The sequence below is a fragment of the Dendronephthya gigantea genome, unplaced genomic scaffold (assembly GCF_004324835.1).
Source record: "Dendronephthya gigantea isolate DGI-Jeju-01 unplaced genomic scaffold, DenGig_1.0 000571F, whole genome shotgun sequence".
Taxonomy (NCBI): domain Eukaryota; kingdom Metazoa; phylum Cnidaria; class Anthozoa; order Malacalcyonacea; family Nephtheidae; genus Dendronephthya; species Dendronephthya gigantea.
In genome coordinates, this window is record NW_021163581.1 from 13,801 (window position 1) to 32,341 (window position 18,541).

The 18,541-nt window shown below is 38.5% G+C and overlaps 2 protein-coding genes and 1 long non-coding RNA gene across 3 annotated transcripts; 2 read left to right on the forward strand and 1 right to left on the reverse strand.

Moving 5' to 3' along the window:
- Nucleotides 1-127: 127 nt before the first annotated feature.
- LOC114543853 lies at nucleotides 128-3,838 on the reverse strand. The gene is made up of 4 exons (XM_028562676.1): nucleotides 3,421-3,838; nucleotides 2,700-3,026; nucleotides 1,355-2,197; nucleotides 128-883 (listed from the first exon to the last, which is right to left on the reverse strand). The coding sequence occupies exons 1-4, from the start codon at nucleotides 3,829-3,831 to the stop codon at nucleotides 128-130; spliced, it is 2,337 nt and encodes a 778-aa protein (XP_028418477.1). The 5' UTR covers nucleotides 3,832-3,838.
- A 4,225-nt stretch (nucleotides 3,839-8,063) lies between these two features.
- On the forward strand, nucleotides 8,064-8,741 carry LOC114543851. Its single transcript, XR_003690208.1, has 3 exons — nucleotides 8,064-8,105; nucleotides 8,347-8,411; nucleotides 8,702-8,741. It is a non-coding gene; the product is annotated as an uncharacterized LOC114543851 (long non-coding RNA).
- Nucleotides 8,742-17,660: 8,919 nt separating this feature from the next.
- Nucleotides 17,661-18,510, forward strand: LOC114543852 (the record flags this gene model as incomplete). Its single annotated transcript, XM_028562675.1, has 2 exons — nucleotides 17,661-17,899; nucleotides 18,046-18,510. Coding segments are annotated over exons 1-2 (564 nt in total), but the record flags the coding sequence as incomplete, so codon positions are not given.
- Nucleotides 18,511-18,541: the final 31 nt, after the last annotated feature.

The following is an 18,541-nucleotide window of genomic DNA, read 5'->3' on the forward strand; positions in this document are numbered from 1 at the left end:
CCATCCTTCTTGAAAGGCTTCAAGACTCTTATGTCTCTGCTTATAATTTTTTCGTCATCAGTTGCGGATTTGTGTGAGTGAGTGGTTGACTTCGGATGAATGTTCACTTGATGTTCAAATGCCTCCACTATTTTTTTACTCCTCCTGATGCTTTACTTGCTCTGCTTATTGCCTTGTCAGTCTTGTTGGCACCCATTGCACCAATCAACTTCTTCATCTCACAGTTCCTGTTTTCTTGGAAGAGATCAATTTCAATATTTTTGCCAGCACCACCTTTCCAATTCACTGTAGCAGCCCATTTACAGCGATGAGCTTCGACGGTTGAGAGCAACACTTTGGACTGTAGGATATTGATGAGCATTTCAATAGCGAACTCATTAAATCCTGATGTTGCAAAAAAGTGAACCAGCAGTTGTTTTCGCAGGATTAGGAGGTGTTCACCATTGCCTGAGGATACAGCATCCTTGAAATCATTAAGGAGCATAAAACACTTTATGATGTTGATTCCATAGCTCCAAACACCATCATCTTCAATGTTGTCTCCATCTTCATCTTCATCATACACATCCTCATCATCAATGAAAAGAAACTCATCAATAAATTTGTCAAGCACCTGGACAATATAGCTCTTTCTGTATTCTTCTTGCAATACATGAACACTATGAGGACCGTTTGCTGCTGGCTTGTGTTTTGTGTCGTCCATTTGGAAAAATTCCAAAAGGGCCTCAATCACAAAACACTTACCAACACTGTAAAACAGCTGCTCACAGTCCTCATAGTGCTTTACGTCGACAGTGACATTTCGTCGGTTCAGCTTCTCTCTAAAGAATCGCAGCGTTCCTTTCTCTCTCCCGGAGTTCTTGTAAAGTCTCTTGAACACTGTCTGTAGAATATTACATGGTAAAATATTAATATTGCACATTTGATTTATAAACATAATGAACTTTTCAAAGGCAAATTTGGAGCCAGATCACAAAGTACATTCAGTTCAGGATATAAAAAATCACCTGTACATCAAATGTTATATGTGACTGCTTTAAAACTCAAAAGTAAATTACTGGTATTTGAAATGGTACAAATATTTCACAATTTAACACAATTTTTGTACTTTTAACAGGTGTCACAAAAAAATTTAACCAACTGAAATAAACTCTAATGCATGTAAGCAGGGCTAGTTTTATTGTAACACCTGGTACTCGTCTTAAAAATGTGAAAAAATGTAAGGCTCTACTTACAAGCAGTCAATTTCAAATTTAATTAAATTATAGCATATCAAGCCTTCCAATGTTATAATTACTGAAGAAATCAAAGGCTAAGAATTTTTTTAGGCAAAGTGGCACAAAGTCAATTGTACCTTCAAAAAACTTCTTTTGGTGTGCCAGTCGACAATACAAAACGGATATAGATGATCCAGTCTCTGTTTAGCTGAATGGCATCCAGCTCTAAGATCCTTTGCCCCAGCAAATCTGACTCGAGTGAGTTGATCACCAAAGCAAGGTATTTTTACACCATGTAAAGGATCATCATCAGTTGTAGCAGGTGGTACGTGTGAGGCTGGTTGATCAGGTCTGGATGTGGTCCCAATGCTTGGTGCGGCATCATCAGGTTCTGAGGGGGAACATAGCCCAGCAGCTGCATATATTTCTTCCGTCCACTTCTCAAGCTGATCCAATACATCCACACATTCTGAATATTTCTTTTCATCTTTCATTAAGATGGGCATTGTCACAACTTCTGACTTGGCTGACATATTCTTGGTTTGTTGGCAATCAGTGGCTCCAGGTATATATGGCTTGAATATTGCAAAAGCAGGAAAATGTTCAAACAAAAGCCTGGCAACAAGTATTCTATATCTGCTTCTGATTGCCTCAGATTCCAGTCGATTGATATTCACCAGCTGGTGGACATTGCAATCTTTAAGACTTTGCTGTGGACCAGAATCGGGCAATCCTTCATCAGAAACTCGATTAAATACAATATTTGTTGCCACAGCATGAACACTCCTGTTTTGCACATTCTGCCTCATGTCATGGGCCTTCTCCTCCCAGTCAATGTTGTCTAACACATACACAAATTTATGTCCAGACTTCACCAACTCTGCTGCATGATCTATAAAACTCTTTCCAATGTCTTCTAGAATTGGGTATTTCTTCATAGGCTCAAGGCACAGACCATACTTGTTTAAACGGGAAATCAGCTGAAACATTATGAAAAGTAGAAGGATTGAGTTCAGGAAAATATATTGAGCTCACACACTGCTTTTGAAAAATAGATAAGATATAGGTAGTGATCCCAGTCTAGGTCCAAACATAACCTATTTTGTACTAATAAGTTATGTTTAATGATGTCAATAAATTTAAAAGAATCATGCTATGCTTCATGCTGGTCATGTATTGCTTGACACTAGGAGCATAACTAGAGTAGTAATTGGTGGGGTGAATATTCATATGTTCTGTTCTGCCTGCGTTTTTTTTTAAACACATGTACAGTATATGCGTACATTTGGGGGTTAATATATGAATATTCACCCCCCTCAATTAGTGTTCTAGTTACACATCTGCTTGACACCATTTAAACAAACTCAAGATATTGGCAAACAGGTCAATTTATTGTCAATCATTCATTAATTCAACCTTGTACCCAGTAAAGACCCTGGGTATGAGGTTGTCATTAATTAAGGACTATTTAGAGTGACTTACATTTACAGATGCTTGACCTTCGATTAATAAAACAGAATTGATCCTTTGAATTCTGCTCAATTCATGGCATCGTAAAAACATCACAATGCCATATATCAAGCAAATTGCAGGGTTCTTCTTTGCTGGATAGATGCTGCTTTCCAACAGACCACAGAGGAATTTATGCACTGTTGGACATCTGGTGGCCATCTCCTTTACAACATCAGACATCCAATCCTCACAAGATAAACCATAATAATTCCGTTGCCTGAGGACAGATTCATCACTTCTTCTTGCCACTTCAATCAGTTCCTTGTTTGCCTCAATAAGAACTTCTGAGGCATCGACCTTAATTAACATATTGTCACACTGTCATCTATACATGCCAATATATATTTTATAATATACCATATTTTGAAATTTTGGAAGTGGTGAAAGGTCTTGTAACTTGACATTAAGCACAAAACGATACTGTATAAAACATGAATACTGAAATGCAGCGTAAAATTGAGTCATTGTTCAGTTTAGAGGTCAATTCAGACGTGTGAATAAATTCATTCTTAGCGGGTGAATGAATTCATTCATGGGAACAATGAAAGTATTCATGAATATTAAATATGCCGCAAAATATTCAACAATAATACGGACGAGAACTATGTTTAAACATAAATTATATTTAAAAATATATAGAGATGAGAATAACTAAAGATATCAGAAGCTTTAAAATATCACGAACACTTACATTTGGAGATTTTTCGGCAGCAACATTACCGAAGTCAATACTTCGTCGCCGTGAAGTCCCAGCTGTGCGCACTTTAGCTGAGGGGATAACAGAAGGAGAAACTTCCACACATCGTTTTGCTCGAACATTCTCCTGTAGTTTCTGTTGAGTCTCAATGATGATATCCCTTAACTTTATCGCATTGTTCAGCCTTCTTTCACAGGCAGAACAAATTTGACGAGGAAGGTCGTTTCCATGTGGCAATTCACTACCATATACTGTCTCCGCATTGCGCAAAGTTATCAGATTCTGACTTCGAAACAAATTTTTACTGTGCTTCGGGTCAGTAACACAATAACAAAGTCTGCAACGTGAAATATTTGCCTCGGTTTTTTTCGCGTAGAGCTTTTTCGGCGTGTCTTTGCTTGCCATCGCTCGATTGAATGAATAGGTATTTGAAATTTGATAATATCTCCATACCTAAAATGTAATTTAATACTTCCCATGTTCCAGGACAGGATATTATAACTGTAATCCTGTTTCTGAAAAAACGTTCATATATTCGAGCCTATATGTATGGTTTTATGATCGAAATGAACGCGAGTACAACACAAAAAAATGAAAATTTCTGAACGCCTTAACAACGCGAGCCTCTAGCACCCCTCCCTAAGCGCAATTTCAATTTTCCCCCAGAATCTGGGGGTTCACGTGACCAGCCGCAGCCAGGGTCTTTACTCCCCACCACCACGAGTAAAGACCCTGGGTACGAGGTTGGTAAAGTTAATGCATAGGTTACAGTGATAGTGTATTCCGGACATCGTCGAAGCTATAGGAGTAATATTGGAGACGTATTTCAGTTCATGTACTACTCTACTTCAACTAACTGTGGGACTTGTTGACCTTAGATGTTCCCACATATATCTGCAGTAAGAACTTTGGGTGCAAAACACTGAGCTATATTATAATTCCTGGAGGACTGGTTCGTCATTTTTCGGTAACTTCGCCGCCATCTTTTCGAAGCAAAAAACATGGCGGACTTCACCTTTTGCGCAGTGCGCAGTGTTCCTCTGTGCTCATACCGTGTACTTGGTCGAGATGATTTGCTAACCTTGCTAAATTTATACTACCACAGCCAAATACAGGACAGTTCCTACGCGTGCGACGCATATTAAGATGATTGCTCAACAAACTCCTAATAATAATTGGCTCATTTTTTCGTGGGTCAGGTATTTTATTAGCCCCGTATTAGCCCCGAAAAGTCCGGGCTTGTCAACGCAAACTCTTGCTTAAGGAAGACAAAGTCAAACGATCTAAACAAGAAAACAGTGTAGTGCCCGGACAATATGTTTAAAATATTTGTAAAATTGTTCTACTTTATTATTGTTACAAGCGTTAATCCGTGTCTTAATTTATGCTCCAAGCATCGCGTTGTCCATAACACCAATATATATTTCCCTCTAAAAATGCATGCATTTTTGCATTCGCCATACCCCCTTTTTCCTCCCTTTGAGGAGCTTGGGCCTGAAATATCTCATTGAGCAGATGAGCATCTTTTCATGAACATTTATGAGCATATGCTCATAGGCCCGTTTGGGCCCTATGTGGCCTTATATGGCACTATTAGGCCCGATGGCCCGATTGCTGACTGCGCGTCCTAACCCGCGATTATGGAAAAATATTCCATTAAATATCTATGAGAGCAAGTAAAACAGGAAATCCAGGGAGAACAAGCCAACAGTGTACTAGCCAGTGTACTAGCTCGTTTTTACTCAAACAAGCCACCTATGCGAAACAAGAAATACGGTTACCATATGAACGTCAAAGAATCGCGCGAGTATAGGCGAACATTTGTGTTAAATAACTGTTGACATCACATATGTAAAGACTACATTAACATATGTGACCTTCCACGGGAAAACATACGTTTACGCTATTTCGTTCGTTCAAAAATATCGTTCGTTATCCGTTCGTTTGCCGTTCAAACGCTTCAAGCGTTCGTTGAAACGATTTTCGAGATCGTTCATCGTTCGAAATTGCCCGTTCGAACGCTTAGGAAAAATCGTTCGAAAATTGGTCCAAAAGCGTTCAACGGTTTGATTTACCGTTCGTTGAAACGTTTGCCGGAATTTCGTTCAATCGCATTGGATTTGATTCAACATTCGATTAAACATTTGCAATGTTACAACTTTAGAGAAGAAGCGCAGAATGTGTTACACAGAAATACTCCCAGAAATGTATTCAGTTCCTTAGTAGAAGGCTTGTAAAGGAAATAGTAGGGTTATATCATTTTAGCCTAATCAAATGCTTTTTTGCGCTTCATGTTCTGGTTTATGCTTAGCGTGCTCTTATTTCATTAGCGACAAATTTCACGTTATAAGCTTTCTTTTAAAAATTTATCGTTTTTGTGCTTCGGTAATGCACTGAATGGTTAGAATTTGTGTTTTAATATACTTCTGTAGCTTCCATAAAGCCAAAGTTCACCGCGCGCACAAACAACGTCGCAAGCCATATATTACAGCATTACGAGCCATAATATGCCTTGGCAAGGTGCTAATTAAAAGTTGCATAATTGTCGGAAGTCTGTAATGTATGTAAACAGACAAAACCAGATTTTAAAATCAGTAAATTGAGGGATTTTGCGTGTTACATATTATCGCACTTGTAAATTTATTTACAAAGTGCGATAAATTTAAGCTAATTTATTTACATCTGATAATCTGATAGCAGGGCCTCCGTCCGAAGCAGCTACTGATTAAAATGTATTCAAAATAAAGGACCGCATCCTAGGACGAGAATGCGGTTCAGCATTTCAGCTCGTTGTCTTTAATGCAGTCTGACATGCAAATTATATACAACAATTGAAATACCCTAGCTAATATTTGAAGACATAAATACAGTGACCTAACGCGCGTTCGGTAGGGTTAGGACGAGAACTAAAATAAGGTTCCCCAGTTATTGGGGGCCAGAATAGATAACGAAACATCATAGTATATGAGCAAAACGTGATCAATGACAAACAGCGAATTAAGGGACCCGGCAGTACCAAGTATATCTCAAGACCCCATCCTCTGTTCGTTATGCCACTGCATGAATATCCAAGCAATTTAAATATGACGCGTGCATCTAGTCTAAAACTGGAGCAGTGCCCCGCTTGCAAAATTGTCTTATTTCCTTAAAAGGGTATATTTGTCTCACCAGATCTAAGCCATCTGGCTCGATTGTTGCTGGCATGTTGAAAGGTATCAATTGGCATAAATATAACTTATGGCATAAATATAACTCATGCATTGTAAATGTTTATTTAGACTCTTAATTCACAAAAAAATTACTTCATATATGTTGATATATATATGCACATTTCAGCACAATTCACTCCCCATGCATGTAGCTATATTTTGGTTGTGATTTGATTTCTCTCGACTAGCTCCTCGAATCGGAAACGTGGAACGCGGAAAAGTCTCAAATCGTACAAATCATAGAGACTGTATGAAAGTAATGAAGCTATATCAATGATGTTCATTGTGTGACATTGTTTATTACCATAAAAAAACAAGAGTGTCGTACAATGAACATCATAATATTGCTCAGGGAAATTTAGCCTATAGGCTTTGATAATGCACAAAATATCATCTGGTCAACATAATTAGAGCTGTGGCCCGTGTGAAAAATATAACAAAACAGAAATTATGATCTATATTATACCATTTAAGTTTTGTTGATATTAAACTACCATAAACCATCAAAGACGCCGTCTACAAATTCCGTGTTTTGTGAGATTGAGTTTAGCGCTATGTTTTAACCAAGTGCGTGCAGCCTTGCGCACAACTGGCCCAAGCCCAAGGACAAGTTGCCAAGCTAACGTGTACAAACATTTAAGTTTGACCTTTCGGATATTTCGCTTATATATATTTCGCCATACTTCATCAGAAAACGAACATTAGAATTTGCTTGGACAACATATCAGCTGCTTGGGCAACAGGAAAATATTCACTAATTTTGATTTGGGCTCCTTTATTAGGAAATTACATTCCGGATATTAAATTGCAATTATGCATGGTCATTGCACCTTGAAGCCTGCCAGCTAGAGCGGCAAAATGAACAAATTTGAAATGGCGCCTATCAACTGTATATGAGCGCGCGGGTAAAGATCTTTACCAGTAATTTCGCGAAGACTAAACCAAATATTTGCTGGATATTAACATCTATATGGAGAAGTCAAGGCGTTTTACCCATATAAAGGTATGAGACTATACGAAACATTAGCTATGTCATGACTGGGCATACTTTATTAGGCGCGCTTGCAATTATTATTTCCCTCCCAGCATTGAAATCAGGCTTATCGATGAAATCATCAACAGAATTCGTATTACGGTTGGCTCGATTTAAAGTTTTTTTTCCTTGAGTGTGTTTGCCTGGCTTAACTGTAGCTCTCTATTGATCCATGCATATATCGAAATATGACACGCATTCGAAGTAAGATTTCATATAGATGATCATGCAATTGTATATAACAAGACGTTCTCAATTGCATTTTATGTATATATGCTAACGCGAGTAAAATGGAGTCGGATATAAATGCGCACTGCAATATAATCCTTTAGATTACTTGCCATGGCCGGTGGAATCGAGTTGGGCCACGATCATCCAATCATTCCGAATAAACATGACATGAAAGGTTGCCAGACCTTTAAAATGGCTTGGCTGAGGTTAGAGTAGTTGTTAGCTTGGTGGTTAAATTTAATAGGATGCATTTACTCACATTGAAACAACAATTGTGTGCAAACTTTTCTGACATTTGTCAAAAAATATGTGGGTAGATGCTACCTTGAAATATATATAATTATATGATATAAAAAGTTTTCGCAAGACAAAATGGATTGATGCTTTGATGCATGCCTTAATCATCTGTCTGGGGAAATCTTGATTAGTTAATTTTATTGTAAGCAGGCGGCACAAATTGTGTCACAAGTAGATGTCTCGAAGATGTTAAGGATCGGGTGTTTCTTAAAAAGGTGACTCCCTGTGCATGCATTTGGCATTGTCGTTTCTATATGGGCGGCAGCATTGCTATAAGCTTTGCAGAAAAAAATTATTTGCACTCTTTGTGATTTAAAAACTCGGTTTCTATATGGGCCGTGTGCTATTGCTATATGCTTTAGTAAAAATAATGTGCACTTTGCCGGGGTTGAGTAGTTGCTTTGCAGGGCGGATTTTCGGACCTTTAGGATTGCGGATTGCCGCGGTCGTTTGAAATGAAGATTTCGAAAATTATCCCACTAATTTATGCGTTCTATTTCTTTAGGTCACTATTGTTAGGCTCATGCAGTTAGCTTAGGCATTTTACACAGTTAACTATGTAGATGGTCGAATATATGGGGGGAATGAATATAGTGACCACCAATAATTTAGTTAGATCACAAGTATTAATTAGCGACTTGTTATACTGGTTAAAAATCACACATGCATATGTGATCGGTCACAAAATATGTAACTAATATGAAAAAAATATGGCGGCAGAAATAGCGACATTGCAGCTTTAGCTTTGCGAAGAAAATATAGCGATGGTGCATGCAATCGACAAAATAGATTAGTCAAATTTAAAATATTCTTAAGGTAATGATGCCCTTAGTTGCTAGTGACTTGCTACTGACAGTACTGTGTAGGCGACATTCCGCGACAAGCTTGACCGCGGCTAAAGCTAGGCTACTGGTGTTGCTGCACGGAACATATTGTGCACTAGGTAAATATCCAAGCCTATATTTAAATATTTTATTACCGCAATGCATTGCTGAAATTGAAATGTGGATTTCATGTGTATAAATGGTGTGGATATTTAATGTAGTATTTATACCAAATAAGTTTGACAGCATGCAAGCACACGTTACTACGCTGGTTCGCATACAAACGAACTTTGCGTATGCGATATTCTGTATTAATGTTTGGTTATCATCGGTAAACAACTTGATCCTTGCGCTAATTAATTTAATCGTTTGCGCGTCAAAGAGTATAAACAAAAGTGTACAATGGAATCTCTTGTGTTTAGTTTAACATAAAGTATGTATCCAGTAGCTGAAACTCAACCAAACTGAGACGGCAATTTTGTTTACTGTCGGTTTACAGCCGTGTTAATAAAACGGATGCATGCTGTATGTGATATGTCTTTAACCACTCATACATAGAGTTTGTTCGTGGAAAAATTTACAAAACCTGTAACGATGTTGCAAATGAACACGCGCTGAATATTTTGATGGGTATAGTTGCAGATGATGCATTAATTGACATAACGATGATAATATAATAATAAGGCTTCTAACGATTAACCCGAATTTTGATGCAAAACGCCAATGTATATATATAAAGTATAAAATAATGGGATTAGGTAGTATAGCTAATAATTTTAGTTAAACATTCAAATGAAGGTATAGCTATTTATGTACACACATACTTGGAACAACACATGTTACTTGTTTGAAAAATTTCCTATCTTTTAATTAGATAAATTAGTCAATAATATCTTGCGTCAATTATACGCGCAACAGGCGTTCAGACAAATTCGTTAAAACCGTTCATAAACATAAATCGTTCAAACGGCTTCAGATTGAACGTTTATTATCCGTTCGTATCTCGACTTTAAACGTTCACATTTTTAGCTGAATTCGTCAAAACGTTTCTGGGTTCGTTGAAACGTTATTACAGATCGTTCACTACCCGTTCGTTATCCGTTCGTTTTGCCGTTTCAACGAAATATCGTTAACCGTAAGGTCACATATCGTATGGGCGTTATATTCGTATACATATAATAAAAAGATGTGTACGTATACGACGTATAGATTTGCAGTGTTGCAGAGGAATGTTCTAAGGGAACATTTCCCCAATGTTTAATCGAATATTTGTCCATATTCGGGTAAGATGCCCATGCAGTCAGCAATCGGCCATCGTGCCTAATAGGGTCATATAAGGCCATATAAGTCCCAAACGGGCCTATGAGCACATCATGGATGCTCATCCGCTCAATGAGATATTTCAGGCCCAAACTCCTCAAAGGGAGGAAAAAGGGGGTATTGCGAATGCGAAAATGTGTGCATTTTAGAGCGAATCGAAATATATATGTGTTATGGACAACGCGATGCTTGAAGCATAAATTAAGACACGTATTAACGCTTGTAACAATGTAATTAAGTAGAAAATTTTACAAATATTTAAACATATTGTCCGGGCACTACACTGTTTCTTGTTTAGATCGTTTGACTTTTTCTTCCGTAAGCAAGAGTTTGCATTGAAAAGCCCGGACTTGTCCGGGTTAGGACGCCTAGTCATGCAGCAATCGGGCCATCGGGCCTAATAGTGCCATATAAGGCCATATAGGGCCCAAACGGGCCTAATAAAATACCTGACTTACGAAAAAAATGAGCCAATTATTATTAGGAATTTGTTGAGCAATCATCTAAATATGCGTCGCACTCGTAGGAGCTGTCCTGTGTTAGCTGTGGTAGTACAAATTAGCAAGGTTAGCAAATCATCTCGACCAAGTACACGATATGGGCACAGAGGAACGCAAGAGATGGTTAAAGTGGAGTAAGAAAGGAATATGTGTACGACAGAGTAAGAACCAAAGGAATTCGATATGGAGGAGTGTCTGGAAAGAGCGCGATGGAGAGAAATTTATTAGAAGAGATGTTTACCTAAGCACTGCAAACGAACAACCTCTATCTAGGGGAAACGAAGAAAGTACATAAGGGATTGCTAACATTTAGTTGTGTGAATGTACTGGACTAGGAAAAAGTACCGTTGAGCAGATTAGCACATCCTCATAACTACACATGAGCAGACATCTGCTCACAAAACTGCGTTGCTGCTCGATAACAAGGCATTACACACTCTAGTGCTAAGGGATGAGCTGCCAATTTTGCAGAAGATATTTCAGCCGCAGTTACAATCAGCGCAGACCCGAACGGGAGTATTGCCTACTACGAGAACAAGAAAGAAACATGTCTCAAACAGACTCGGACAGTCAAGAAAGTGATTTCCAAGATGAGTCTCGACCACTTCCACTCAGCAATCTGGAAGTTCGACGACAACGGACTCAGAATGTGAAGAAGAATTGGATCCCTGGATGCCGTTAATAGAAGAAGCATAACATAGAAGTAACACAGTATTCGAGGAAATGAAAGAAAGCCTTATAAACAGTGGTTTGATGAGCACTATGCTAAAAAGAAAGCTTACTTCAATGCCATGCTAGACTCCAGGAAGAATTAGAAAATATCTATTTAAAGCGCCATTTGTGGAAGACAACTGAAGAAAGATCCGGTACATAAGAAAATATGTTTATTACAAATGAATTTGACCAAGAAGCAATAGAAGGTGCCGTTGATAAGCGAAAGTTCTTATTAAGAAGTTTTAAACGATGTGAACATGTGAAGGAAAACAAAGGCAGAGATGATGATGACGACGACGATGAATGTTCTAAGTATCCTGAACCAGCTTGGTCATACCAAAATGACCCACTCGTGTCAGGTTTATTGTCCCTTACCAAGCCGTCTACCCTTAAGTACACGGTTAAAACGGAGCTGTTGGAAGAACGCGATTGTATATCAAGAATCAAATAGGTTAAAAGGTCTTAATTCGAGTGGTATATACACACTTCAAATTCAAGCCAGGAACAGTGGATGGAAAAATGAGTCAAATATACGTTCTCAATGGCAAGGGCATTCACCGGCATCGCAAAAGCGTAGGTTCGATTCTTGCCATGATCTGTTCAAAAACAACACACGAGTCAGAACGCGAGTGAACACGAATGAACACCAGTGGACACGAGTCAGAATACGACTCAAGAAATATGAACGCTTGTGAACACCAGTTAAAAAACATCAACACGAATGAACACGAGTGAACACGGGTCAAAAATCATGAACACGAACCAAAGATCACGAACACGAGTGAACACGAATAAAAAAATGAACACGAATGAACACGAGTCAAAAAATCATGAACACGAACCAAAGATCACGAACACGAGTGAACAGGAATCAAAAAATTATGAACACGAACGAAAGCTCACGAACAGAAGTGGAAATCGCATGAAAACGTGGAAATCGCAAGAAACATGCCAGCCCCATCAACTCTAGGCTGGTTCCACGAGGGCGTGTTAATTATAAGACAGTAATAAGAATACAGTATAGGTTCACACACAGGTAACTAGGACGCATTCAGTGTGCAACAACAATGATTTAAACTAACGAGCGACTCAGCTGATTTGCTTCGTTTGTGAGCCGATTCCAAAGCATAGCGCGGCTATATTGAAACTTTTTTAAGGTATTCTCGATTCGGCCTTGGAATCCTATTCTCTTCTCACGAAAGACTCCCGAAGAGCGGGCGCAGTATGGTATTAAGTATCTTGTACATTAATACTGACTTAGCACCAGACCGTCTAGTTCAAGAGGTTCATAATGCACTGTTAAAACCCTCGCGCACGAAACTGAACTCTTGCAACTAAATTGAAATCTCTGAGCAGATTGCCACAAGTATCCCACAGGGGCGAGCAGTAATCGAAGTAGGGCTGCACAAGACTTTTCCGGGGAACAGGGAACAGTGGAATGGGAGAACCGGGAGACAGGGGAATTCCCCTCAGGATCTCACCAAATCCTTTTTAGCAATGTTTTATTAAATTGAGTGAAATATCGCGAAACATTACCTAATAATGACACGTTGTTATGTAAATTGTAATGGAGAATTAGATTCACATGCACACGCCTTAATTTGGACAGTTATCCAATAGGTTATTTCAAGGTTAATTTTTATAATACTTATACAATTACTCGATGAGGCTAGCATAATACGTAACAATTATTGAATGGAGTTGAACACAATATGAAAATATATCAGCCGGTGAGCTAGTGTACTTCAAGTGACAAGGTATTATACTACTAACTAATTGGTCATGGTAAGGGTCAGCAAGAATCAATCATCAGTAATCAAGATGACAATCCAAAACTAATATTAACTGCATGCGTAACTGTTTTAAGGCATCTGACTAGAAAAAAGCAGAAACAGGAGCACTTACATAACAAAAATGACCCGCTTTCTAGATGTCCAAAAGAAAAACTAATTTATCGGGAAACGACGAAAAGAAGAAAAAAGCGCGAGAGAACTAAACTGTGGATCTCACGGAGGACGATGAAATCTTTTTTCCAACAATAAAAAGAGGAAACAGCGAAGAAAATATCACATTTCCAGTGATCCCGAATCAGTCAACTCATGAGAACAGTGAAAATGATAACGTCTTACTCATTGACATTGATTTGCCTAATCTGTCCATTACAGGGGTGATAAAAGGCTTCCAATTACAGTCATTCCAGCCCTGACATAAAAAAATATTCCAGATCTGTTTAAAAAAGGATATTCCTGCAGACCGAAAGGCAGAAATCAAGCCAACAAGCATTCTACAACCTCAACCTTCGTTGTCGGCCAAAAACTGCAAAAGTAAAGCATCCGTTGATATCGAAACTTAGAAACACTTGGGTACTATGAGAAAAATAGCAAACTAGGTTTATGAAGTTAAGGTTACGGACAGAGGTCTCGGTGAACAAAGACGACAATGGCATATCGTTGGTGGTACCTGCGACGTCCGCGATGCTCGAAATTGGGTTCGGCAGATCGTAGGCAAGGAGCTCTTGTACGCTGTAGTTAGAAAAAGAGCAACGCATAAGAATACGATGAAAATGTATCAGACGGAATTACAAGATATGTCATATTTATTATGCTAATAGCAGATATAATGAATCTATAGCGTCTAAAGAATTTGAGGTCATATACTTAAATGTCCACGATTATCATGCATTACTATTAACACCGGGAATGCCGTCCTCGTAGTCGCAACAGCGCATGGAAAACAACACGTCCGCACGCCAAACCTTTATTCAAGAGAGCACTCTCTCAACAAGAAGTGAAAGAAACGGTTCATACAGTCGTGCCCCAAGGGTATTGAAGACGAAAAATCGAAGTTATCTGAATTAACTTGATTCTCCATTACAGTCAACCACTATTCGGGATACCAAGCAGCTGTATAATTACCGTTATTTGTATGGGGAAACAAAAACCAGATCTAGTATCGATCAAATTCAGGAAGTTATCCTTAAACTCCTTGAGCAAAGACCCACTGCTGACGAAATGGACCCAGATTTGCTTGACAAAATCAAGCATTCATCAGCAAATCCCAGGTTTACTACGCCTTTGGCTTGTGACACTACATTAAACATTGCAAATCATCTCGTGACACAAACGACCTACAAGCAGATGTCAGTAATTGGAAGAGAGAGTTTAAGGAATCCCTGGTTTCCAGGACCATTTCTGATCCATCGAAATCAATCAGCGCAGGATTTCGCATATTTTTGGCAAGCAGTGAAAAGAGGGAATCCGGCTCTTGCCAACATCCTTGCTTTTGGTACAGATGAAGACGAAGCACTTTCTAGCGGGATTCTTAAGGAAACGAGTGGAAAGACCATTTACCTTTTGGGCAAAGAGCATGCCAAGCAAATGTAGATAAAAAATTGCAGTCGTTAAATTTTCCTTCAATCCAAAAAAAAATTATCCTGAGTGATATTTTCGGTGGTGCCACGTGCAAAGAAGAAGATACGGAAGCGAAAGTACTCATATTTACAACCGTAAGCTATTGCAACTGAAATCAAAATGGCTTCAAATAGAAAAGGAACACACCAGCAATCGTCCCGCGAGTCAGTTCGTGGATTATTTTGAAACTCATAAAGAGAAGCAAATGAGGGACAAAATGATTAAAAACGTTCGAAAGCAAGCTTCCATTGACGGAGTGTGCGGCCAAAATCCAATTGAGTGGCAAAACGTCTTGTCAAAAGATGAAATATCCGCCCACGTGCATTCAGAGGGTCGTAGTCATCGAGACGCGACACTTTCAGAGTGCCTAGATGCCTTGAAAGCATGCAGTATCCGTTTATTTAGCAATGTTGTCAAAGCCATATATGATGACGGTCCTTACGTCCTAGCACCAGCTTACCACATGTTTCGTAAAACATATGCCGATTGGAAAGGCATGTCATCAGACGAACGAAAGATGCACATCGAGCATTCATGGCTTACATTCCTACCGACGATGTACTCTTGCGCTCCGGAGTTCGAAGTGCAGAAAACAAGGAATCCATTCCAACTATTTCCCTGTTAGATGACGAATCACCTGGTTTATCTACGTCAGCACCTAAACAAGATTATCTTCAAGTGTCACAACAAATCTCGAATTCTCCTCCACCAAATTTCTACCATCGGTCCAAGCCAGAGGTTAAAGGCCACGACGTTCTAGACAAACCACGACGCACGCTTTCGTATCGCTTCAAGAAGCTTCGGTTCTAAATGATGTTTTGCCTCCTCACCTTTTAGCAGATGCTTTTAATAAAGCCTTAATTTTTGGGTACAGTTAATAAGAAACGCGATACGACTTTAATTGTGACAAGTATACTCAGTTCAACACTTGGTTTATTATGGAATAAGGTCATAGCCTCGACGGCAGACAAACTGAAAGACGGCGAAATTCGTAAGATTGTCGTACGCGAGTTATAATGATATCAAGTCTAAAATCGATGGCCTTTCTAGATCAACTTCACTCGCCAGTTATAATTTTCTAGAAGAAGGAATAGAGTTACTCAGTGTTTCCTCGATAAATCAATCTTTAGCAGAAAGAGAGCGAAACTCAGGACGAACCAGGTGAACTTTCGAGCGTTATTCTGTCTGGTATCTTAAACCAAGCAATAGAGCTTCCTCCAGCCAGGAAAAAGCTTAAAATCAACTCGGACAGAGAGTTAGAAACTGCGAGAAAAAGATTCGAGGAAGCGCGCAAGGCAGCAACCACTGCTTTCTGGAATGAGGCATTTAGTATCGAAGATCGAATTTTTTGCGAAGCTACGAATAGTTTCAAAAATAGTGGAACATCTCGATTATCCTGAGACCGCAATCACCGAATGTTTATCGTTTTGGAAGAAGCTGCATAGCTTACAAGCCATTCAACTGATTCAAGAGATATTCTCAGTGTCTTTGAACGATGGAGTCAAATCGTTGTTGAATAAAACTCAACGGGTGGAGAACGTCTGTCGGCAACCTCGTTCCCAGGGCCTTGGTGGGGAGGGGGCGAGGTGGAGAGAAGGCCCTGGCAAAGGCTGAGCTAAAATGCTTTGTGATTGGTTGAAGCAATTTAACTCGTTTTGTTGTTAACGACGTTGTGATTGGCCAATAGTATAAAAACCCGCGAAATATTTTTCAATATGGCGAAGCTTAACAGTGAAAACATCTCGGCGCACACGCCAAAAAAAGTGTATGTATCAAGTGATTTTATCGATGGTTGTCGCCTTTGTGGAAACAAAAATGATAGGATGATTAATGTCTTTCATAAACCTGGCCAGAAGAAGAAACTCGTCGAAGTTATTGCTGATACGCTCGGCGTTTCGATATGCGAGAATGACCAAATGTCGCCACTCATTTGTCGATGTTGTGAACGGAAAATTACGAAATTCATTGAGTTTAAGAACGAAGTGCACAATTTCCAGGATTGCATACATTCACGATTTTCAGTTAAGAGGTGCATCATACCCACTGAAGAAACTAACAAGAAGCGCATAACGACGAACTCGACGACAACTATTGATACGCCATATGCTGCCAAACAACTAGGATTGTTACCGACGTGTCATACCGGTGGTCAGACCGATTGTAATACGAAAAGCCACGAAATGGTATACTTGGAGATTGACCCACTTTCACTTTGTAATAATAATACAAGTGTGAGTAACAATTAACTGCCTTTTTCGAATTCAGTATGTATTTATATTTATATTACTATAACGTTTGGGCTGATCAACGTTCTATTATAAATGACTATTAGATACGTGCATTTAATATGTGATGCGTTACATTAAATACATAGAAATATACATATTCATATCTAATTAAATAATTATCACATCATATCAATATAAGAGTTTTACACAGGCAGCCCCATGTGTTTAATGTTTCTAACATGTGTTATTATAAACTACTTTTAGACATCTGTCAGTGGAGTGCCCCTCAACGCACTTCAAATTGAGAAGTTACACCGAGCACTCAAATCTAGATTCCCTACCCACATTGGGCAATGTGCAATGTCTATTAAGGAAATTAAACAAGCATGTCAGGAAATATTGCTAAAAGAACTTGATGAACAATGTAAGGAACTTTGCTTAAAAAAAACCCTTCTGTGTTACGAAATAATGGTTTTGATGACATAGTTAAATTCGATTGGCTGAATATTGTATACGAACTGCAGAAGAGATGTCCATTTCTTTTGAGTGTTTTAAATACTGTCACAGCAAAAAAGAAAACACAGTCAGAGCTCGCACCTTGTATTGGTATGGCATATGCTATATTGATGATACAACGCAATCATGAGTTAAGTCTTGTTCAAAGGATCAATACCTTGATCATGGCAGAAGGAAATGCAAAAAAACAGGTAAAATATCTATTGTTGCAAGTGTTTAAATTGTCAGGTTCACATAAATTATTAAAATCTCTAGTACAATGATAGTGAATATCTAAATATCATAATACGTACAGTGAATGCAAATTTACAACACTACAACATTATCAAAATTTTAGTTATATACCAGATGCCAAAAGGTTGGATTTGCATTATCACATCAAAGCAAAGTCAATTTGCTAGATGAAATTGGAGGTCATTTTGCAGATGAAGCAATCACAATGGTAAAGAATGGTTGCAAGATGCAAGGGACAGGTGACAACTGGGATTTTCGAATATTATGTCATGATATGAGAAAGGATCATCAGAACAAAGATATGCATTATTTTGCATCAAATCTTCTTTTTGAACGAGTTCCTATACCAGACAATTTGTCCTTATCTCCTAAACATGATATTAAAACTTTGGAAAACAGTTCATTTTTATTAAGTGTTGCTGAAAGCAAAAAATTATTGGAAGATTATAAAGTTATTATAAGCAGGATATTGGTTCAATATCTGCCAGCTTTTGGTGCTTTCAAGACGATTGTTCCAACCCATATTGACCATGTATACCAGGATGAGATGTCAAAACAATCCGTAATTGTTCCATTACCTATACAAATGAAAATGAAAG